General features: G+C 48.1%; 1 protein-coding gene across 1 annotated transcript; it reads right to left on the bottom strand.

The window, feature by feature from the left end:
- Positions 1–445: 445 nt before the first annotated feature.
- Positions 446–24,140, bottom strand: PPM1F (protein phosphatase, Mg2+/Mn2+ dependent 1F). Its single transcript, XM_053279469.1, has 7 exons — positions 23,578–24,140; positions 16,613–16,743; positions 11,770–11,969; positions 10,996–11,184; positions 10,089–10,232; positions 9,171–9,264; positions 446–7,280 (listed from the first exon to the last, which is right to left on the bottom strand). The coding sequence occupies exons 1-7, from the start codon at positions 23,769–23,771 to the stop codon at positions 6,916–6,918; spliced, it is 1,317 nt and encodes a 438-aa protein (XP_053135444.1). The 5' UTR covers positions 23,772–24,140; the 3' UTR covers positions 446–6,915.
- Between the last annotated feature and the right edge of the window lie 447 nt (positions 24,141–24,587).

The following is a 24,587-nucleotide window of genomic DNA, read 5'->3' as shown; positions in this document are numbered from 1 at the left end:
CACAATGGCCTTGGGAGCTGTAGTTCAACACCACCCAAGGTTGGAAGCCCTTGCCTTAAGGTCAACGGCCCTTGGCAACCGTATGCGTGGAGTTCCCCTTCTTCTCTTCCCAGAGTTACCATCCGCCTTGTATGCAGTGGCTTTTTTGCCATCCTTCTGCTTCTCTCTCGGGGACATTTTTGGTTTTGGCATCTGGAAGACAAAGTAGCCACCAGGCAGATCCAGCGGCGTGAAACGTAACAGCATGCAACACCCTTTCCCCCAGTTTTTTAAAAAAGCATTTTGACAGTTTAGCAAGGGGGACAGGGCTTCTGAAGGGAGAACTTGGAGGAAAAACTCAAGGGCACAGACACCTGGTGCTTCCCATCTTGGGAACAGCAGTCATTGTCTTTAAAATTAGTCCTCGTTTTAGGTCATCAATAAAGGAAGCACTGAGAGCTGAAAATGAAATCTTTAGTCATTTATTAACACTCCAAGACATCACATTCTATAGCCAATGGGTTCCCCTCTCCTGTTCCTCACGTTTCCTTCCTTACAGTATGCAATAGATACATGAGGCACTGTGTGGATACAGGACATTACACACACACACACACACACACACACACACACACACAAATCCAATCAACCGCATGCAAAACAAATATGAAATATTGCAGAATGTACACAAGCACTGTTAGAAAAATCCACGTAAATAAAGAAGATAAAATCTGCCGGAGCACATAATCATGAACAACAGGGTTACACAGTTAATGCACGTATCATAAATTGGCAAAAACTCCTGAAAATACTGGATAAGTGCCAAAGCTACAAAAGCCCACCCTACTTCTTACACAGCTTATCTGAAAATAAATAGGATTACGCTGAAATGACACACAGATACGAGTTTCTTTAATTCTAAACATAATTGCTTCTGGGGTTCCTCTCAAGCCTGATTAGGCAACAGAATACAGCGAGGGAACGTTGCCAAAATAAATCAACAGGTAAGTACTGTCAAAGTCATTAATACTGACAACTTTTTAATCAATAGAAGTGGTTCCAGGAGTAGGACATTGCCGCTCACGGTCTGTACTTCTGTAGTTACATAATATGTCAAACGCTGGAGAAATGATTTGATGGAAAATACTGCTGCATTATTCAGAGCTATTTGATTGTCTCCGGTTTGGGGGAAGCACGCATGGCCAACTGACTATCCAGACACAGGGTCTGCTTGAATTCTATACTACCCGCATGCTGCCAAATGCAGAATTGGGCTTCCTGAGAATATATCTATATTTTTAAAAAGAAGTTGCTAGTCCTCAGCACTGAAAAGACTATCTTGAACATGTGCAGTCTTGCGCATGCCAGAGGGACACTCGGTTAGAACTTCCAAGGGTAAAAGTGTCGCGTTTCTGTGCCCTGTAAGATCCTCTCTCTTTCCCGTGGCTCCTGGTCCGTCCCCCCACACCCCCAATTGACCTATGCATTGCATTTGAAAGGATGCAAGTCACCGTCTCGATCCTGAGCTGCAGAATAAGCAGAACGCGAAGCTCTTAAGTGCAGACTCCTGCCAGGCCTGCCCGTAATTAAGACACTGTAGGAGAGGGCACGATCCGCTGTGCCCGGAATAGGGGCCTTAGCAGACTGATAGGCCATTCTCCATTTACTTGCGGCAAGCAACCTAATGGGTTCTGATGAAGCAGAAGCGGATGATGCCAGAAGGCAAAGAGCAAGCCCATTTCAAAAGCGGGAGGACTTTCTTCTGCAAATTTTAGTGTTTTTACAGTAAATATGAAAATAGCTCTGGGAGCACTTGGCGGGGGGGGGGGGTGGGTAGAAGAAAGCAATGCATCCCACTCTGAGTTCCACCAAGGGTCAACTATTAAATTCATTGCTGCGATTAACACAATTCAGCTGCCAAATCAGCCCAAACCATCAAGAAATGCATTCTGTCAGAACTAACCTGCAGTATCAAGCCACCAGCAACCTTCAGGATATTTACTTAAAGGTGTGTGGAGCAGTACCTGCAAGTGCAGAAACTGTTCTCTCTCTCGCTCTCTAATCACGTGTTTTGGAAATGCCACAGTACTGACACATTCAAGGACAGCCAAATGCTTGGAAAAGCCACGGAAATCCATTTACAAGGCCTGTTCTCCGCCAACCACCCCATCATGTGAAATGCCTCTTCTTGGCATGCTTGGTAATATCAGAGCCACCTGAAAGCGTACATTTCTCTCTCCTGCCAGCAAGCAGCGTTCCTCCAACAGAAACTGACAATTGCAGCTTTATCTTCCAGCGTACCTCCTTTTCAAAAACAGGCACTCATAATTCTTAAATGCACTCCCATCTCTCCCCCACTCCTATTAGAGGGCGGATTTACTTACATTTCCCCCTCCCGATTGTTCTAAAAATTGTTCTGAACATCCACTCACTCTCTCAAAAGGTATCTGCAAAACACTCCGTGTCAAAGGAATTAACAGGCTGTGGCAAGAAGCCTTTTCCCCTTGAAGAAGTCTCCTTGTTTTCACCACGAAGCGACGAATTTTCTCGCGAACCATCTGCCGAGAGCAGGCCTGGAGGACCGGGCTTGCTAATAGTCCTCCACAGGAGTAAACACAAACAAAACACGAGCGGTTAGGAGCCGTCCTCACATGAAAGAGTCTTGCCACTTAACTTCAACAGGAACGTGGACTGCATTCCAAGTGTTTGCTTGATGGTGTACTGGGAACAGGTAGCAGTGGAGCTTCAGAAGATTTAGAGTGGGCTGGTTCCCAGCCCTGCACATGTGATAATGTCGGGGCTGTGCTGAGAACGGGCCTGCCCTGACGTCATTGGCGGGCATTCTGATGCAATCATGGCACATCCTTTAACCACACGAGAGAGGTTTTCATCTGAATTGCCCCTTGCGGGGCAATTCAGATGAACACCCCTCTCATTCGATTAAAGAACGTGCCAAGATTGTGTCAGCATGTCCAGCGGTGATGTCAGGGCATGTCTGTTCTTGGCACGACCCCAAGACATCATGTCCGCAGGGATGTGTTCATCTGAGCCGGCCCAATAGCTTTCAGACGCTACTGACGATGCTAGAGGTCTGCTAACGTGCGCCAGCCATTGATATCTGCTCACGCCTCCCAGTTCAGATGCTAATTAGAGAGGAATGCTTTCTAAATTTTAAATTATTCACCACATTTCAGAGGAGGTTGCAATCCCCTTCGGATACATCCCATCCAAGAAGGTCTGTGGCGAGAGATTTCAAACAGTACAAGTTCATTTTTCCTCCTTTATAATCAACCACTCTGGACTTGCGATTTCTACAGAAAATTGGCACACTTCCCAGGCCTCCTGAGAAACCTAATGCTCTGTTAGCAAGCTACTGTCCAAGTACAATGAACACACCTCACTTCAACAGGGAGGTTTTAACCTCCGGTGTAGGCCCTCAAGACAAAGGTTCAAACTTTTTTTAAAAAGTGTATATCCAGGAAGCACAGCACTCCTGAACAAGTCAGGATCAAGCGCGACCCTACCAGTTTCGCCACCTGCCAAACGGTTTTCAGTGTTGACAGATGAACACAGAATTAACAAGACTTTCCAATTCGGAGACAACTTTCAGATCTGCACAGGCCTAGTTGTTTAGATCTGGGCCTGGCCCGACAGCATATCAAGTGAATGGCGGAGGGCCAAAAAATGGAGAGCACAAGGGTGCTGAGCCCTTCCTGAAGCTGACCTCCCTGCAACCCTCTCCCCACACTTCCTGTGCATCAGGGCCCATCTCCAGCATCAGAACCTGAACTAGGGGTGGGGAAGAAGGTTGAGAGATGAATTGTGGGAAGGCTCTGTCTTACCCCATCTCTCCCCACACCACACACATCTTCTATATTATTGGACTAGCCCCGGGCTGCAAACATTCATTCCTCCTGCAGATGTTGGCCTACAACTCCCAGCATCCCTAATTATTGGCTACTGTATTGGCTACTGTGGCTGGGAATGCTGGGAGTTGGAGGCCAACATCTGCAGGAGGTGAAGCCCTTGATGAGACCCTGATTTGGGCAAATGGCTCCGTTCGTATCACATGTCGTTTGAGCCTTCACAACGGCTTTTTGGAGGTTGGTACCCAGCTAAGGGATAGCCCAGCGGTAGGTGACTGTGGCACTCCAGCTGTTGTTGAACAACCCCCAGTTGTGCGGAGCTGTAGTTTTAACAACAGCTGGAGATAATCTCATACTTATCACATATATTCTTCTTTCTGAAAAGCACACTGTTCAATCCTCCCCAAAGACCGACTAGAAACCATCTTGAAGCACACCCATTTCTGCATGCATCAACACAGGAAAAGCCTGAAGTGCCTTATGAGTGCTTAAATAAATGAAACAGCTCGCCTTTTTAAAAAGGACGCAAGCTAACACACACTCCACACAGTATTACAGGAAAAAAGCAGCCCTTAATGGCACTTGAGAATGGCCAGTTTCCAACACAAGTAACAAGAATAAGCCTTAGGTATTTCTAAATCCTAGTTTAAATAACGCCTCCGACAAAATATAACACTTCCAGAAACAAAACGTTCCTAGCCATAAAATGGTGTTAACGATAGAAAAATAGTATAAAAATATGTATAGTGCACCCATGGAGACTACCACCATGAGATGCACCGGACAGGGACAAAGGCTTTTCTGACTGGATAACAGAATGTTCCTAGTTCGTACTGAAGAAACCCCTACAGCAGCTAGTAAAAAAACTCTGAACCCCACTCAGTGCTGTTGCATTGCAAACTCATGTAAGCCTCACATTTGGTGAAGCAGCTGCAGCTCTACACACACACAAGTTGCCTGAGCAAAGCTAGTACTGTTTGATTGATTGATTGATTGATTAAGTGCCGTCAAGTCGGTGTTGATCTTAGTGACCACATTGATAGATTCTCTCCAGGATGACCTGTCTTTCACTTGGCCTTCAGGGCCTCTCAGTGGTGCATTCATTGCTGTCGTCATCGAGTCCATCCACCTTGCTGCTGGTCGTCCTCTTCTTCTCTTTCCTTCAACGTTTCCCAGCATTATGGACTTCTCAAGGGAGCTGGGTTTTCACATAACGTGTCCAAAGTAGGATAGTTTGAGCCTGGTCATTTATGCCTTGAGTGAAAATTCTGGATGGATTTGTTCTATGATCCATTGGTTTGTTTTCCTGGCTGTCCATGGTCTCTTCAAAAGTCTTCTTCAGCACCAAATTTCAAAAGTGCCAATACTTTTTCGATCTTGCTTCTTTCAAAGTCCAAAGTTTCGCATCCATAGAGTGTCACGGGATAAACCATGACCTGAACGATTCTAATCTTTGTAGGTGTAGACATGTCATAGCATCTAAATATCCTTTCCAAGGCCTTCACTGCATCCCTACCAAGTGCTAATCTGCGGCGTATTTCTTGACTGCTGGATCCTTTAGTGCTGACGGTCAATCCTAAAAGGCAGAAGCTATCCACCACTTCAATGTCTTCATTGTCAGTTCTGAAGCTGGTTGCTGTACCTGTTGTCATTAGTTTAGTCTTCTTTTCATTTAGTTGTAGTCCCATTTTTTCACTGTGCTCCTTGATTTTCATTACTATTGCTTGCAGATCATCCGGATTCTCAGCTATCAGAGTGGTGTCATCTGCGTAGTGCAGGTTATTGATGTTTTTTCCTCCAGCTTTAAAATTACGCTCATCTTCTTCCAATCCAGCTTCTGTCAGTGTATTTTCAGCATATAAATTGAATAAAGAAGGAGAAAGTATACAGCCTTGTCTTACTCCTTTGTCGATCTGAAACCAGTCTGTTTCACCATGTTCCGTCTGGATTGTGGCTTCCTGTCCTGTGTATAGGTTTCCCATGAGAACAATGAGATGTTCTGAGTACTATTTACAAGTAAGATAATGTCTCTGCAGGAGTTGCCCATGCTGCCGATATGGTACAGCAGTGGGGTGTTGAGATTTTGTTGTGGGTTTTTTGCAGGTATTTGCCATTCCAATAACTAGTCTCTTTCCCCTTAAGCCTCATGAACATTTTCTTTGGTATGCAACGACAAGAAGGGGCCTTCGCTCTTACGTTCTGCAAAAGGGTCAGGTTTTACGTTTCAGGCGTTTCATTTAATACTGAATCTATCCACATGAGTTAGCTGGTCTTTGGCGATGGTGGTGGTAGCTTAATACACCAATATTATAATTAAATAATACTTAAATGCTATTTAAAATGATTCCAGAGAGCCCCAAATGGTATCCATCTTTAGCTTATATACTCTTCACTATCTGCCAAGACACAGCGACATTAACTTAAAATGACTTCCAAGGAAGCAAACGCAGAAACTGCCAGTCTCTTTGGCCCTCTGTCTGAGGCCTAGTTCTTCGGTAACTTTGTCTGGGCCGTAACACCGCAGACTTCAAGCGAAGGCTCACATGTTTGAATGTTCTTCCACAAACAAAATGCCTGCCTATAGAAATGTCTGCATATCATATGCCAGGCTTCCTGAAACCCCTCTCTTTGACTCCTGGTTTTCTAGATGGGGGCTTTTTTGTGTGTGAGGAAGCATTCAGTCATGTGTTTTGTCTATTTTAGTTGGTTCTTAATTTATTGTACACCACTTTGGATACTGTTTGGTAGAAAAGTGGTTTATAAATACTTGTAAGTAAATTCTCTCTCTCTCAAACTCACTCACTCACTCACACACACCCCGACACACCTGCAATCTGAAGTGCCACAGTTCAGACACAGGCTTATCACCTCAAAAAGTAGGCCCCAGTTCTGGAACAATCTAGCTTTTGACATTTTGGTCACTTAATTTCTAGCATTTTGTCCACCCCTTACCAGTACTTGTTTCCAGTTAGTAAGGGAGGGGGTTGTTTCTTTGCTTTTTGTCTTTTGGTTTTTCCTTTTTTACTTGCGTGCTTTGAACAGATTCAGTCGTCTCTTTTCAACTGCCATTTCAGTTCGTTTCAGAGCTGAAAAAGTTAAAGGGAGGATCTGCTGCGTTGTCATCAGCAGAGCAGCTTTTGGGGTCTTGGAGGCAGTCGGCCAGGACTTCTTTGGGTTCCCTTAGAAACACAAGCAGGACTGTGATATTGTCGCTGGAGCCGCTCTCCTTGGCTGCTGCCACCAGCCTCTCGGCGGCCTTCAAACCATCCCCTTTGTTTTGTATTAAGTGCTCTAGAACAAGATCCACCACTTCAAAAGGTCCAATGGCATCAAAGAAGCCGTCACAGGCCAGAAGCACATAATCTTCAGCACCGGTGAGCTCAAACGATGCACTGTCCGCACAGCCAGAGATGTAAGGCTTCTGGGAGAGGTCACCTAGGGGAAAAGGAGGTTGGAGGAAATGAGGCAAATATTTGCTGAAGGCACAACTTTCCACTCACCCCACTCCTCCCGCAAGTAGCCAAGCCTCTCCCTTAAGTTAAGGTGAAGGTCTAAACTGAGGACTGTCTCAGTTCCACTGTGGGCAGATGGGTGAATTTGGGTCACAGAGGCAGTGCTGAAGGCCTTAGAAGGAATCCATCTCTTGCCCCAGGAAAACTCTGCTGATCTTATCGAATATTTTCGCTTCCCTTCACACTTCTCGGATGTTTTGCTTGCACAGGAACACGCAGACTGACGAATTTGGCTTTGGTCAACATTTGGAGACAATCTAGGAAGATACCCCTGAACAAGGTTAGGAATTTCTAAAATCCTTTTTCATTTTCTTCAAAAATTCTTTGGATATCTTGCAATGAGACCAAGAACCTCCATGTTCACCTCAAATTTTGCATTAGGCAAAATCTGATCACTTCTTTACACTCTATATACGAAGACGACAAATATTTATATGCCGCTTTTCAAACGAAGTTCCCAACGCGGCTTACGTATATATAAACAAACAAATAGAATGGCTCCCTGTCCCCGCAAAGGGCTCACAATCCAAATAAAGAAACACAAGACAGACACCAGCAACAGCCTCTGGAGGGATGCTGTGCTGGGGATCAAAAGGGCCAGTTGCTCTTTCCCTAAAGAGAATCACCAATACAGCTCGATGTATTTCCCAAAAGTCAAAGATAAGATTCTAGATATCTGACAGCTTACACAGATTTAGGCTAGACATTAGGAAGAACTTCTTAACTGTGAGAACTGTTTGACAGAGGAACAGCCTGCCTCATGAAGCGGCGGGCTCTCCTCCGCTTGAGGTTTTCAAACTCAGGCTGGGCAGGGATACTGTCGCTGTTTCCTTCACTGACGGGGGGATGGACTAGAAGACCGCTGAGGCCCCGTCCAACTCTAACATTCTATTATTCTAGTGAGGGAGCCATTTTTCTTTGTGAACCACTTTGAGAACTTTTCTTGGAAAGTGGTATATAAATATTCTTAGTAGCAGCAGTAGGTTCAGAGAAAAATAGATGAGATTTCCAGACTGGAAATGAGAAAGACCATCACTGGAGCTCGAGGAGGGTCTGAAAGAACTGTGTGGGGGTCATCCTTCCCAGGCTCTTAGAGCTTTTCCAGCTAATTTACATAAATCCTGCCTCTGGGGCACATGGCGAGGATAACCCACACAAGATTCCCCCTCCCCCCGCAACAAAAAAGAGGGATATAAACCATTTCAAAGTATTTAAACATCGAACCGAACAATAGTCAGAGAGAACTCTTTTGCACTGACTTCCGATAGCAGCACACTCTGGCCGTGGTACAACTAGAATATTAAATATCATTACAGATGGTTAGGGGAAGGAACGGGAAAAGCTTTGTTCGTCAGCTTGCACTGTCAGGTGTGCGTTACTATGGTGATCTACTGTGCAGAGCAGTTATTAATGTAGGTGCCCATAATGGAAGCAATGGAGTCCAAGGTTAGCAAATGCTGCAATCTTTGTTAATATGGAAATAAAAACAAAACCAACACAAAAAAATTACAACAAATGGCCTTGTGCAATGGGGGTTTGGCTGTATTTTTTTTTCCTGGCCATGTTCATTACAAATGTCCGTGAAAGCTATTCAATGCCAAACAGCAACTTTGGTAAAAGAAGTATATAAATAGCTCAGCTGCGAAGTTGCTAGTCCTGAGATTGTGCTCTGAAATCCATTCCTATTAGAAAGAGAAATGTCAAAATGCAAATGGTGCTGGAAATTTCCCCCGCTATCCATATGGCTAGCAATATTTTATTAGAGCAACCGACAATGTATCGTACCTGGAAGAGCTCAGCGAACTTTGCTTACCGATAGCTCTGGAAACAGCAAGGGTTCCATTGACACGCCAGCAGTCCATATAGGTCACGCAGCCCCCTAGGGCTTCTATCCGCTGCTTCTCATCCTAAGTAAACACACACATAAAGACATAGTTTACATTTCTCTGTTTGCCTCCAGAGACAGACAGCATGGTGTAGTGGTTAGGGCGCTGGACTAGGAGTGGGGGGCAGTGTTCGCTCATTTTCCATCTGTGTGCGGAATGAGTTTTGTTCTGGGCAGCAGTATCAAGGCAGGGTGTGTGTATGTGCATTCAGAATGGCGCCTTCCTGATTCAACCTGAGCGGGATCTAAAATTAACTGAGCGGACATTAAAAAAACATGTGAGCGCGTGCACATGCCTTGGAGGGAACACTGCCAGGGAGACCCAAGTTCAAATCCAATGGGATATAAATGTAAAAATAAGCCAACACACATTTAATACTTTGTTTTTTAACAGGCAGAATCTCTCATGTATCCAGATGGCAGAGTGAGATGGCCCTTTCAAATGCTGGGATTTTCGTGAGCTCATAGGAACATAGGAAGCTGCCATATACTGAATCAGACCATAGGCCCATCTAGCTCAGTATTGTCTTCCCAGACTGGCAGCGGCTTCTCCAAGGCTGCAGGCAGGGGTCTCTCTCAGCCCTGTCTTGGAAATGCTGCCAGGGAAGGAACTGGAAACCTAGATGCTCTTCCCAGAGTGGCTCCATCCCCTGAGGGGAATATCTTATAATGCTCACATCTAGTCTCCCATTCCTATGCAACCAGGGCAGACCCTGCTTAGCTGAGGGGACCAGTCCTGCTTGCTCCCACAAGACCAGCTCTCCTCTCCACTGGACTTGTTCCCGCACCAACATCCACACAGACTCCAAGCGATGCATAGTAGGGGCTCCAAGGAGCAGCCATTACCTCTCTCTCTGGCTTGTGAGGTTCCATCAGGGTGACAGCTTTCCCCCGCTGCACCAGCATTACCTGGGAGTCCCCCAGCCACGCGATGTGCAGCTTGTTCCCAACCATCAAGGCAGTCACCCCGGTGCTACCACTGCGCAGTTTCTGCGGTGTAAAGGGGGGGGGAGATGTTTTAAAGCATGCTTTGAAGCGTGTAAATGTAACTGTGTGGGGGTAATGGGTGCCAACGATTCAACCGTGCCGCATTCTGGGCCAGAGACATTCAGTTCGTGACGGAGTCACACAACCTTATTTTGCGGCATTGAGATTTAGTTATTTAAAACAGTGGTCAAAACTGAACACAACTAGTCCGCATGTACACCGGCCTCTACAAATCCACTGGCCAGCTCGCCAGTGGAGAGTGCCTCCAGCCCTCTGGCAAATGGGACACCCAGGACCACCCAGAAATCCTCCCCAGAGGTCTCAATTCTGCTGCCTTCTTCTGAGAACGTGAGCAGGAGTCTTTTCTGAGCAGCAGAAGAGCTCCCCTCGTTTCTGACCAGCTCCATCTCCCAGTGCAAAGGGCAGGAGACCCACTTCTCTCCCAAGCCCTCTGCCTGTGAGCCAGAAAAGGATCCAAGCAAAGACTGGTGGTCAATGTTCCCTCTAAGAGGGATTCCCAGATGTTGTGGACTACAACTCCCAGAATCCCCAAGCAAAAGCCATTGCAGCTGGGGATTCTGGGAGTTGTAGTCCACAACATAGAGGGAATCTCTGTTAGAGGGAACACTGCTGGGGGTGGCCACAAATAATGGCTAGCTAGTGAGCCAAGCCTACATTTGTGGATCCCTGCATACACATGACCCCCTGCCCCCCTCAACACACATTCTCCTTCCCAATACTGCCGTGCCTACCTATCCCCACTCACCTCCCTTCGGGCTTTGCACAGGAACATTTCGTCCGTTTTCTGGAAAGAGTCTCTCAAGGCTTCCTCGGGGTTTTTCAGAATCTCCTTGTGATGCGCCACGTTGACATGCAAGTGAGTGGCCACATAGTTAGCAGCATCTATCCCACCGTGGCCATCGAACACGGCAAAATACGCTCTATCCACGTCATCCTTAGGGTGGCAGGGACATGAGAGAGGCGAGAAACAATAAAGCAGAAGGAAACTTGCATGTGTGGCATGTAACCTGCATTGTTAAAGGGGCCGTCTTAAATGCAGAGGCATCTTCTATTCAGGTAAATATGGTAAGAGTAACACTAAAGAGACAACAGAAAACAGCAGCAAATAATATCAATATTATATTACCAACTCCAGCCTCTGAGGCAAGATGCCTCTCAATCCCAGTTGCAGAGGAGCAAGAGCGGGAGAGAGGGCATGCCCTCACCTCTTGCCTGTGGGCTTACTGGAAGCATCTGGTGGGCCACTGTGAGAAGCAGGATGCTGGACTAGATCAGGGATTCTCAATGTTGGGTCCCCAGATGTTTTTAGACTTCGACTCCCATAATCCCCAGCCCCAGTGGCCTTTGGTTGGGGATTATGGGCGTTGAAGTTCAAGAACATCTGGGGACCCAACGCTGAGAATCCCTGGACTAGCTGGGCCTTGGGCCTGATCCAGCAGGGCTGTTCTTATGTTAAGTTGGTACACAAAGAGCAGTCAGGACTGAAAAACAAATGAACGCCTCAGCCATGAAAACTCACCATCATGCCAAAAAGCTGATTGAATTCTGGGAGGGAAACATGCCTGTCCTCCATTTTGCGGCGGGTGTTCCGGGTGGCGTGGATGGAGACCTGGAGGTAGCGCTTGAGTGGCCTCAGTGGCGGAGGCTCCTTCTGCCACTTGCAGCAAATGTCCCAGAGCTTGTTGAAGAAGCAGCGCTGCAGAGGCCCTCTGTCCAGCACTGGTCCCCCCAAAAAGAAAGAAGCGGCAGAAAGTCACGTTGAGGGACTTCTATTGCCTCACTCCTGCTAACCAGGCAAAGAGGCAGAGAGAGCCAGTCGTGATGTAGCAAGGATGGATTGGGCCCTGTGCTAAGCAGAGTTTGCCTTGGGACTGGTTTGCAGACTGGCTGCCGGGATGTTTCTGGGCCAAGTACAAAGTGCTGGTTATTACCTTTAAAGTCTTGAATGGCTTCGGTCCGGGTTACCTCCTCTCCTGGGAGAGGAGCGCTGGTCTTGTGGTAGCAAGCATGACTTGTCCCCTTAGCTAAGCAGGGTCCACCCTGGTTGCATATGAATGGGAGACTTGATGTGTGAGCCCTGGAAGATCTTCCCCTCAGGGAATGGAGCAGCTCTGGGAAGAGAATCTAGGTCCCAAGTTCCCTTCCTGGCAGCATCTCCAAGAGAGGGCTGAGAGAGATTCCCGCCTGCGACCTTGGAGAAGCTGCTGCCGGTCTGTGTAGACAATAATGAGCTAGACGGACCAAGGGTCTGACTCGGTATAGGGCCGCTTCCAATGGGTAGTTCACCTGTTTTGCATCCAGAAGGTCCCAAGTGGCAGCATCTCCAGGGAAGGCTGGGAGAGGACCCCGCCTGAAACCTTGGAGAAGCCACTGCCAGTCAGTGTAGGCAATACCATGCAAGATGGATCAATGGTAGAAGGCAACCTCCTATGTTCCTAGGCACCTTTCAAAGTGTGGGTTCTCTTTATATTAAGCAGGCGGAAAGCAACTAGTCAGTCAGTTCCCTCAGTGGCTGTGGCTGGGTTTCTTTTTAGCCCATGAGCCATTTGGGGGCAAGGGAACTATCTTATTATTTATTATTCTTGTTCTATGTAAACCACACTGAGAAAATTTTCATTGAAAGTGGTATATTAACAACAACAACAACAATAATAAATTTATTTATTTTATTTTATTTATATCCCGCCCAAACTTACGTCTCTGGGTGGCTAGTAACAAACTGCAGTTTTACACAAACCTGGCAAATTGTGGTGTGTTAATTAAGACAGAGCGGGCGGGGCGGGGGGGCGGGGAGGCAGGGCCAAATATACATTTACAGAACATATCATTTGGCCCTCAACATGCTGCTCTCAATACCTTCAAGGACATGCAGTTTCCATGAACCCCAGCAGATGGAACCACCTTCACTTTGATTCAACAGGAAAAGGAACCCAACATTGCTGGAGCAGAAGAATGAATTACTCCTAGTGCTTTGCCAAGTAACTGCTTGATGATTTATCAGCATTCTTCATGTATACAGTTAGCTCTTTTATATACACATCTTGGACAAACAGGGTGTTGTACAGAGTAACATAAGCAAAAGAGAGAAGTCTCTATTCCAACGAGCTTACAATTTAAATTGGGGCGAGACAGCAGATCGGGGCAAGGCAAAAGACCAATATGCGCAGACGCAGTCATACATGCTTTTGCTTACTCTCACGCGCGCGCTCTCTCTCTCTCTCTCTCTCTCATGCTAAACCTTACTCATCTAATCCAGATTCATCCCTCCTCTCCAAAACAGGCATGGACATAATAGGTACAGAAAAATGGGGATGGAATAAGGTTGAGGAGAACTTTATTGGGGCAACAAGAGAGAGAGAGAGAGAGGAAAAAATGCCAGAGCAGGTCATCTCATTGTCTGGAGAGGGGGGAACATCTCTCTTTCCAACTCCCCTTTGCGCTTGGGAGACAGGCGGCACTGCTGACGTCCAATCACAGCTATGCTAGAAGCCCTCGCTCTTTGCTGTGGGCGGCTCTCACTCCTGCTGCCCCAGGGAAGAAGGGCCCTTCAGCGGCAGGGGCCCCTCGGCACGCCCAAACCATTTGCAATATCCACCACCGGTGGGCAACTTTCCAACCTCATCACAAACTAAGGTGAGAATTAGCCGGCTGCATTTTCCAAGGCGTTTTGGCAAGATGCATGCCTCCTTGTAAAAGTGTGTGGATGCAGCAGCTGGTCCAGAATGCTGCAGCCCGGCTGCTGGCGGGAGCAGGACGCTGGGCACATGGGAGCCCCTTGCTGTGGGAACTATACTGGCTCCCAGTACATTCTGAGGCACAATGTGTCATTTGGGCTCCTCGTTGGCCTTCAAGAGAGCCCTTTTTAGTTTTTACCTGTTTGTTTGGTCTTCCAAGGTTTTAAAACTGGTCTGATAGTTTTTAATTGGTTTTAGATCATTTTAAACTGTTTTTTAATTTGCTTTATATTGTTTTAAATGGTTATGTGTTTTGTTTTGTTTTGTTGTACACCGCCCAGAACCTTTGGACAGGGTGGTATAGAAATGTAATAAATAAATAAAGTAAAGTGTGCGTCAAGTGGGTGTCGACTCCTGGCACCCACAGAGCCCTGCGGTTTGCTTTGGCAGAATACAGGAGGGGTTCACCATTGCCTCTCCCATATGAGATGATGCCTTTCAACATCTTCCTATATTGCTGTTGCCCGATATAGTACCAGTGGGGATTTGAACCGGCAACCTTCTGCTCATTATTTATTTATTTTATTTTATTTTATTTAGTGTATTTTTATACCGCCCTAACCCAAGGTCTCAGGGCAGTTCACAACAAATAAAAACAGTAAAACACTAATTAAAAACAAAAACAGAAAATTTTAAAGCAAGAAATTTAAAACACAGTTTAAAATTTTAAAACAATATTCTAAAAACAACACTAAAACAATCAAAAACTATATCAGTTAAAGCATCTAGTCAAGCAGTTCCTCACTGCGCCATTTAAGGTGACCCAATAAATAAATTGAACAAATAGTGCTGGTTTTGTGCTGTTAAATCCTCTTTGTGCTTCAAAGTGCTGGTTTTGACTGTTAAATCCTCTGTTAGCGTCCCCTGCTAACAGAGCAAAGAGGCACCTTTTCAGAGTGGTGATTCTCTTGTATTTAGCAGGGGGGAGAGCAACTGGCTCTATCCATCCCCAGCACAGCATCCCTCCAGTGGCTGTTGCTGGTGTCTATCTTCTGTTTCTTTTTAAGATTGTGAGCCCTCTGGGGACAGAGAGCCATCTTTATTTATTTCTATGTAAACTGCTCTGGGAACACTTGTTGAAAAGCAGGATACAGATATTCACCGTATTCCTCGATATCTGAAGGATTGCTTTCTCCTGTATGAAACTTCCCAGGGGTTAAGCTCTGCTGGAAAAGCTCTCCTGCATGTCCCAGTGACATAAGAACAGCCCTGCTGGATCAGGCCCAAGAATGCCCATCTAGTCCAGCATCCTGTTTCACACAGTGGCCCACCAGATGCCACTGGAAGCCTACAGGCAGGAGCGGAGGGCATGCCGTCCCTCCTGCTGTTACTCCCCTGCAACAGGTACTCAGAGGCATCCTGCCTTTGAGGCTGGAGGTGGCCCACAGCCCTCCAACTAGTAGCCATTGATAGACCTCTCCTCCACATCTGATGCAAGTCTGGTAGGGAGCTGGGAATGGGACCCCTCTGTGGCTTGCTGCACACAATTTATGGAATCCCACCCTCACACAAAGGAGGCATGCCTCACTTCATCTCTGGTGGTGTTTCATCGCCCAATTAGGGCCCTCCTCATTCCCTCAGGCTTTTAACATCTAAATTGTGCAACTGCATTTTTGTCTCGGCATTGCTGCTGGGGTTTTTATATGCTATATTTCTCTGCTGCTGCTTCATTTGGTTTTTTTAAAAAATGCTGCCAGATGTCTTGAAAGGCAAGGTATAAATATTTCTCCGAAAGACACACATTCCCTGGGCGAGACCTAGCTTGCTAGCAGCATGACAAAATCAATCACTGTTAGTTCCACTAACCTGCCAGTGCTGGCCATTTTGGGGCCATGACTGTAGAAACATAGGGAGCTGCCATATACTGAGTCAGACCATTGGTCCATCTAGCTCAATGCCATCTACACAGACTGGCAGTGACTTCTCCAAGGTTGTAGGCAGGAATCTCTCTCAGCCCTATCTTGGAGATGCCAGAGAGGGAACTTGGAACCTTCTGCATGGAAGCAGGCAGGTTCTCTTCCCAGAGTGGCTCCATCCCTTGAGGGGAATATCTTACAGTGCTCACACATGGAGTCTCCCATTCAAATGAAACCAGGGTGGACCCTGCTTAGCTAAGGGGACAAGTCATGCTTGCTACCACAAGACCAGCTCTCCTCCCATATCTCTGTGCTATGAAATTCCCATGTGATACTAAAACATGAAAGCAGCCTAATTCTGCATCTTAGATCATCAAGACCCCTAAAAAATGCAGAGCAACAGCTCCGCCATACTAGAACATAGGAAACTGCCATATACTGAGTCAGACCATTGGTCTATCTAGCTCTATATTGTCTTCACAGACTGGCAGCAGCTTCTCCAAGGTTGCAGGCAGGAGTCTCTCTCAGCCCTATGCTGAAGAAGCCAGGGAGGGAACTTGAAACCTTCTGCTCTTCCCAGAGCAGCTTCATCCCCTGGGGGGAATATTTTGCAGTGCTCACAGATCAAGTCTCCCATTCATATGCAACCAGGGCAGACCCTGCTTAGCTATAGGGACAAGTCATGCTGGCTACCACAAGACCAGAAAAGAGCTTAGGCTCAGGATCCAAGTTATATGAGCATTCCAATTGGAGGAAAATATACTTTACTTACAGGGAGATGTCCCATGGTCTCCAGCCTCCTCCCCTTCCACATTCTGCTTTCTAAAATCACCAAGATCAGTCTGTAGCAGGTCACAGACTGCAGCATGAATCAAGGATGCTGCAAGAAGAGGTGGTGCATTCCTGGGAAGAAAAGGAAAACACGTTGACATGAGCATGGGGAAAAGGAAGGGAAGGCAATCACTGGACAGTTAAAACAGGCTTCAGTTTTCGAAAGCTGTCTATCCCCGAGTACCATATATACACAACCATCTGAGTTCACTATTGGTTTGGAAGCAAAATGGAGCCAGCCAAAGACATAGTAACAACTCTGGGGCTCAGATATGCAGAAGTATAGACACTTTGTAAATGAGGAGACTGGCTTTTTTTTTTTTTTTAAGTCAAACTAGTCCTGGGTGCTTCCAGAACCTTACAGAATGTTGATCCTTGCAGAAAGTTGAGGGTGCAGAGATAAGAAAATGACAGCGTACCACATCTCATCGCTGGCTTCGTTTTGGGAAAGGGGCACAATGCTGCCACCCAACACTGCAGCTTCCCAAATGTGCCAGATTCCTCCATTGTCTCCTGTTGTGTGCAAATCTCACTTTCACTCCAGAAGAGGAGAAGAAGAAGATAGTCTAAAGGAACTAGAAACTGGGCAAGGTGTGCAAGTCTATCAATTAAACCAAGCGCAATTGAGACAAGATCGCTAGTTACTATTCAGGGCAGAGGATACACCACAAAGTTTTGATGTAGGTCCCACTTGTGTGTAAGAATTTCCAAGGTATGTTTCATAAGAACACAAGAACAGCTCTGCTGGATCAAGCCCAAAGCCTATCTAGTCCAGCATCCGGTTTCACAGAGTGACCCACCAGATGCCCCTGAGAAGCCCACAGGCAGGAGCTGAGGGGATGCCCTCAGGAGAGGAGAGCTGGTCTTGTGGCAGCAAGCATGACTTGTCCTCATAGCTAAGCAGGGTCCACCCTGGTTGCATATGAATGGGAGACTTGATGTGTGACCACTGTAAGATATTCCCCTCAGGGGATGAAGCCGCTCTGGGAAGAGCAGAAGGTTCCAAATTCCCTCCCTGGCAGCATCTCCAAGATAGGGCTGAGAGAGACTCCTGCCTGCAACCTTGGAGAAACCGCTGCCCGTCTGTGAAGACAATACTGAGCTAGATAGACCAATGGTCTGACTCAGTATATGGCAGTTTCCTATGTTCCTGTGGGTGCTCCCCTGCAACTGGTGTTTAGAGGCATCCTGCCTCTGAGGCTGGCGGTAGCCTCTAGCCACCAGACTAGTAGCCATTGATAGACCTGCCCTCCATGACTTTGTCTAAATCCCATTTAAAGCCATCCGAGCCAGTAGCCATCACCACATCCTGTGGCAGAGAATTCCGTAAGTTTCCCTTGTGTTATGAAAATAACTCGAGTTAGCAAATCGTTTATGGCTCAGTCCCGATGTAATGCCAAAGGAATAGGTGGCACTAGATCCCGAGCTAGCCTTGCTTGTCTGTTTTTTGGTGAACCGCAGCGTATCTTAACATGCGAATTGGACAGACTGGGGTCTGTACAAATGTCATTAAAAAGCAAGAATCACAGAACATTCAAACTCAAATGATCTAGTGGCTTTACAAGCATTACAACGGACGTTACGAAACTCCACGATACAAATACAATAAATATCTATACATCGCTTTTCAACAAAAGTTCCCCAAGTGGTATACATAAAAATAAATAAGTAAAATGGCCCACAGTCTAAAAAAGAAGCATAAGACAGACATCAGCAACAGCCACTAGAGGAAGCTGTGCTGGGGATGGAGAGGGCTGGTTGCTCTCCCCCTGCTCAAGAGGGAATCACCACTTTAAAACGGTGTCTCCTTGCTCAGTTAGCAGGGGGTGATGCCTCTAAAATGTCAAATATCAGATGAGATGGTCAGGAATGCAAAGGCATCATGTAATTTTTTATATGCTGAACCCAAATTTTCTTTGCTTGCCAAGGAAATTTTTGCACTCTCTGTATAGCTTATTCTTTACATCTACTCAAGACATCGACTTTGCTTTACATCGACTTTGGACAGGCGGGTTCAGCTTCTTGGGCTATGAATGATGGCTTTAATTCGAGCTGGAAACGAGCTGTGTTGAGTACATTTTCTCTTTTTGGCCTCTCCACAGAGGATTTGCATACTGTAGGAATTGAGCAAGCCAGGAAGTTAGTTAAGCAACGTGTTCTGGATACTGAAGTTCAACAAGAAGGTGCATGGATCAAGCAGGGTTTATAGTTAGGGAGTCAAGCCAGTGATTCTTAAACCAGCTAAGTACTTTGATGTGGTGCTTGTTCCAAAATTTAGATGAGCCCTCACTTTAGTGTGTTTAAATGTTCTTCCTACAGCAGTATTGGAAGGCAGGTTTAAGGGAGTTCCGCTATCTTTACGACTTTGCCCATGTGGCAAAGGGGTTATAGAATCCACCCCGCATGTTATTCTTTATTGTGATTTTTATAGTGAACCCCGTTTAAGACTTATATCTCCTATGTTAGATAATTTGTCTGGCCGGACAGATGAATTTTATTTAAATTATCTTTTAACTAATGTGGACACTGATATTATCTCTGTCATGGCCAGGTTCTATTATATTATTTGTAAAATGCGTACTGTTTTATTGTAAATGTTTGCAGGTCAATGACCGAATAAACTTAGTCTATCTATCTACTCAAGAGAATTTATTCCACGGGAGGGTTTGGTCACATTTCCCCCTTCTGCACATCCTTCCAAAGGGTTATTTTTTGCTCTTAGCTAATTCGAGGTACTTCCTGTTATTCACTATTTTGCAATGCAACTGTAACTCTGCATCGGAACTGGAGGGTAATGTGGTCTCTCTCTTTCTCCCAGAACTTCCTACAGGACACAATTGGCATCTTTTGGCACCAGTAACAGGTTTTTTCCTAAAAGGAAGCCAAAAGCGAGGAAACAATGTCTACAGAAAGCGTCAGCAAGCACTTTGCATCCTTCACAGGGCACTCGGGGTAGCTCCCATCCAAAGCCCATGCCATTTGCTTTAATAGACAGGCGGGGAGTCTTGATGCAGGAAGGACAATGTTAAAAAAGTTAAAGGAACTAAATGAAGATAGGAGGGAGCCGGAGATTAAATGTTATGAGACATCAGACATGACTGCCTCATTGGGAGGCCTCTGGTCGGAAAGGTGGGGTAGCATTTTGTTTTAGGTTTCTGCTTTAATTTGTTTGATGTTTGTTGTAACCCTCCCAGAGACATGAGCTTGGAGTAGTATATAAATATACTAAACTAGCTTAACCTGCGCAGAGCATCTGCATGTTAGTACTGGGTCACTCCCCTCACCCCCTGCCACAGCCCCCCTCACCTCCGAGATCTCTCCACCCTCACCTGAGCCGCACTCCTGCTCCTCCTCCTCCATCCCGTTGCTGCCGCCCCCCTCAACCCTCTTGGTCTCAACTGCAGTGTTGCAGGCGCCTACTGACCAAGCTGCAGCCCCCTATCTCCAGAGACCTCCCCACCCTCACCCGAGCCCCACTCCTGCTCCTCCCCACAGGAGCAGCAGCAGCAGTGGTTGACTGGCAGCGGCTTCTCCCAGGTTGCAGGCAGGAGTCTCTCTTAGAGATGCTGCCAGGGAGGGAACTTGGAGCCTAGATGCTCTTCCTAGAGCGGCTCCATCCCGAGGGGGAATCTCTTCCAGTGCTCACACTTCCAGTCTCCCATTCACATGCAACCAGGGCAGACCTTGCTTAGCTAAGGGGACAAGTCATGCTGGCGACCACCAGACCAGCTCTTGCTGGTGCACAAATTAGTATTCAATATCACAAATACCTACAGTCAGAAGTTTCCTACCAACCACATAGACTTGACTGACACAATGGATGCCTGACACAGGGAAACTACCTCAACTTTATTTATTTATTTATTCGATTGATTCCTATACCATCCTTCCAAGAATGGCTCAAGGCTGTTTACACAGAGAAATAATAAATAGATAAGATAAGATGGCTCCCTGTCCCCAAAGGGCTCACAATCTAAAAAGAACCATAAGATCGACACCAGCAACAGTCACTGGAGGGATGCTGTGCTGGGGACGGATAGGGCCAGTTACTCTCCCCCTGCTCAATAAAGAGAATCATCACGTTAAAAGGTGCCTCTTTGCCAAGTTAGCAGGGGTTACGAAATACTATACATATTTTAGTGCATTGGGGATGAAATATCATGTTTTTTGACAGTTACATAAAAACAAATGTTGCCATTTGCAAAGGCATGTCAGTCATTCAAAGGAAGTCAATCATACAAAAATGATTTGCTGGGGCATACCGGTCCAGATTCCACCACTACAGATAACTACCGAAAGCAATCTGGGATATTTTGATATTGTGAAACATATTGGGGGTGGGTGGGTGGGGGGGACAGTTTCCAGAGATAGCTAGTGGCAACCCTTCAGCCCTTCAGGAAAGACTTGAGGCCGATTCAGACATTATGCTGTACAAGTGTACAGATGTCTGTACACTCATACACGTTTGTGCGAATGACTACCTGTGTTTATATTTAAAGCGAACCTGGCCCTTCAAATGCATGCTACAGATGGGAAAGTATACTGCTGTAACCTGCGTCCAGCATAACATGTGAATGGCTGAACCTGTGTACAGATCTGTATCTGTGTACACTGTACACTGTTCAAGCATTGAACGTAAGGTGTGAATGGGCCTCTGGTTTCCAAGAATTGGCAGGTACCTCCAGGGTCACTTTTGAAAGCAGTCTGGAGATTTTAATGGCTGGATACTGTGAAAACGTGACACCTGTTTTCTCAGGCTTTTAACTGAAACTTTAAAGTTCTTTTAGCCCAGGAGATTGTAACTTTCGGTACTGCAAAATTGTTTCAATCATTTTCACTCTGTTTTATATTTGTTGTGCTTTGAATCGCATACATATCAAGTGGTAGACAAATGTGATCGACAGACAGAGGCGCTCTTACCCCTGGACTTCAGGGCCCAAGTCCAGGGCCCCCACACCTCCTGGGGCCCCCCAAATCCCCTTTAATTTGTCCCGGGTGGTGCGGTCACTGCCAGCCTGCACTGCACTGGGCAGCTGAGTGCGCTTGTGACCTGTGCCGGGTGCTTTAGAGACGGGGTGGGGGGAGAAATCTGTGGACCAGGAATAAATTGAAATGTTTCTGTGAATGCCTATTTGCATTAATATGCCTGGAGGTTTTATATTACATTCTTGTGAGTTCCATTGCTGTTTGTGCCTTTAAGAATGCATGTGTTAAAAACACTGTGTGTGTGTGTGTGTATATGTAGGGCAGCCCAGCACAACAGAAGGCCCCGGGGGCCAGATTCGGCCCACGGAAACATTTTTGATGGCCCAGGTAGCCAACAGCAGCAGAAGCCCCAAAATTTGGCATTTGGGTGGGGCTGGAAAGGAGCCCACTGCCTGAGCAAGGACAGGGCTTGTTTTCTGTCCACTATCCTTGGTTAAAATTGTGAGCACCTGGAGTGGGCAGGAGGACACAACAAACTAGTAATTGCTTTAATATTTATCTTTATCATTAATTTTACTGTAATAATCAATGCACTGAAAATTGATTTTGTGCCCGCCCCCCGCCCCCATACATCCTCTTGGGTGTTTCTGCCCCCCTGGGACATTTGAGTTGTGTACTCCAGGTGTAGGGGGGATGACGCTTATCTTGGGGGGGGGGACGACGACTCCAAAGGTCTTTAGATCCAGGCTCCAAAATTACCTAGATGCACCTTGGTAGGTCTGTCAGTCAGGAAAATGATCTGGCCTTGGGGTAGCAAGCATGACTTGTCCCCTAAGCTAAGCAGGGTCCACCCTGGGTTGCATATGAAAAGGGAGACTAGAAGTGTGAGCACTGGAAGTTATTCGCCCGAGGGGATGGAGCTGCCACTCTGGGAAGAGCACAGGAACATAGGAAACTGCCATATACTGGGTCAGACCATTGGTCTATCTAGCTCAGTATTGCCTTCACAGAGTGGCAGTGGCTTCCCCCAGGTTGCAGGCAGGAATCGCTCTCAGCCCTATCTTGGAGATGCTGCCAGGGAGGGAACATGGAACATAGATGCTCTTCTCCGAGCAGCTCCATCCCCTCAGGGGAATATCTTCCCATGCTCACACTTCTAGTCTCCCTTTCATGTGCAACCAGGGCAGACCCTGCTTAGCTATGGGGACCAGCCATGCTTGCTGCCACCAGACCAGCTCTCCTCTCCACATCGAGGTTGCAAGTTCCCTCCCTGGCAGCATCTCCACGATCGGGCTGAGAGAGACTCCTGCCTGCAGCCCTGGAGAAGCCGCTGCCAGTCTGGGTAGACAATCCTGAGCTAGGTAGACCAAGGGGCTGACTCAGTATATGGCAGCTTCCTATGCAAAATCTCTCTCACAGGCTGCGGCCGGAGACTGGACTCTCCCACCCACCCCCCAGCCTGCCACCGCCCTCGGGTTTCCTGGCCCTGCCAAGGAAGCGGCCTTTGCAGGGGCGTCGCTCTCGCTGGGTTCCAAGCAGCCCAGGGCCCCCAGCTCCCGAGGGCCCCCCCAGCTCCCGCCCCCCCCCGTTTTCTTCATGACCTCCCTCCCTCACTCCCAGGGCCCAAGGGGGGCGCACCGGGACCCCTTCTGCCCTAGCGCCCCCCTTGGGGAGCGGCGTCTCCCGGGCCCTCGAATGCCACGCTCTCTGTCGGCCGCCTCCGCGCCTGGCAGAAAGGCGGCGTGCAAAGGCGGCGGCGGCGGCAGCCAACCCAGAGAGGCAGCAGACGTGAAGGAGGAGGAGGAGGGGAGCTCGGCGGCGTCTCCCGGGTCGGGCGCTCCGACCACGAGGCCCGCAGCGGCCGCCTTCGCTCCCCTGCCCGGACGGGTGCCTGCCTGCCTGCCAGCCTCCCCGGCCCTCAGCACCGAGGCTTTGTGGCCCCCCCCTACCCCGCCCCCCCCCCCAGCCCTCACGCGCTACCTGCTGCCCAGGAAGCCGCCGGCCCACTCGGCCAGCTCCGCCGGCGCCTCGGCCGGGCTGAGGGGGCCGCCCCCGCGGCCGGGCGGGCTCCAGGGCAGGGCCTCCTCCGGGCCCAGAGGCCGCGGCACGTCCCGCAGGAGGCAGCCCAGGAAGTCCCGCGCCGCCGCCGCCGCCGCCGCCTCCACACCGGCCATGGCCGCCGCGCCCGCCGAGCAGGAGGAGGAGATTGAAGCTGGCGGGGAAAGGGAGGAAAGGCGAGGAGGGCCCGCCCGCTCTCTCTCTCCGGCCCCGCCCCGGCCTCCGCCTCCTGCGCCTCCCAATCCTGCCTCTCGCCGCCCAACAGCGGCTCCTCCTCAGGCGGGCCCGGGGCCGGGAGGAGGCGAAGGGGCGGCGGCCTCCTCCTGCTGGCCCTGAGGCGACCCAGCGCCCGCGTCCTCAAAGCGCCGCCATGTGGACCCCGGTGAGTGGCGGGCGGCGCCCTTTCTTTCCCGGCGGCGTTTCTTCTCCTCCTTTGGACCGACACGGGAGGAGCATCTCGGTGGTCCCAAGTGCCGCCCTCCTCCTCCTCCTCCTCCGTCCCTGCGGGCAGCAGCTTCGGCTCCAAAGTCGGGCGCCGGCAACCATGCAGAAGCCGCTGCCAGCCTGGGCAGGCAACCCTGAGCTAGACAGACCCCGGGGCTGACTCAGCCTAGGGCAGCTTCCTGATATGGGCCTAACTCAGTGGGGGGCTGAGCCAGGAAGAGGCGCCTCTTTCAAGGGGTGATGAATGATGATGATGCGCTTTCTTGAGCAGCCGGGAGAGCAGCTGGCCCTCTCCGTCCCCAGCACACAGCATCCCTCCCGTGGCTGTCTTTTGTTTCCTTCTTTCTTTTTCTTTTTTGGGGGGATGAACCATTACTTAGATCAACGTCAACTGCTTTGCTTTTTGATTGTGAGCCCTTTGAGGACAGGGATCCATCTTATCTTATTTATTTATTATTTCTCTGTGCAAACCGCCCCCGGGGCCATTT

Source organism: Hemicordylus capensis, chromosome 15 (assembly GCF_027244095.1).
Source record: "Hemicordylus capensis ecotype Gifberg chromosome 15, rHemCap1.1.pri, whole genome shotgun sequence".
Classification (NCBI taxonomy): domain Eukaryota; kingdom Metazoa; phylum Chordata; class Lepidosauria; order Squamata; family Cordylidae; genus Hemicordylus; species Hemicordylus capensis.
The sequence above is the reverse complement of the archived record's forward strand: the minus strand, read 5'-3'. Positions and strand labels throughout refer to the sequence as shown.

What these genes read in the sequence shown, in the direction of transcription:
- PPM1F (XM_053279469.1), bottom strand. Translation starts at nt 23,771, where the DNA reads ATGGCCGGTGTGGAGGCGGCGGCGGCGGCGGCGGCGCGGGACTTCCTG. An exon ending in ATCAGCTTTTTGGCATGATG is followed by an intron (nt 11,185 to 11,769) that starts GTGAGTTTTCAT and finishes TGCCACCCTAAG; the next exon opens with GATGACGTGGATAGAGCGTA. An exon ending in CTCACAAGCCAGAGAGAGAG is followed by an intron (nt 9,265 to 10,088) that starts GTAATGGCTGCT and finishes GTGTTTACTTAG; the next exon opens with GATGAGAAGCAGCGGATAGA.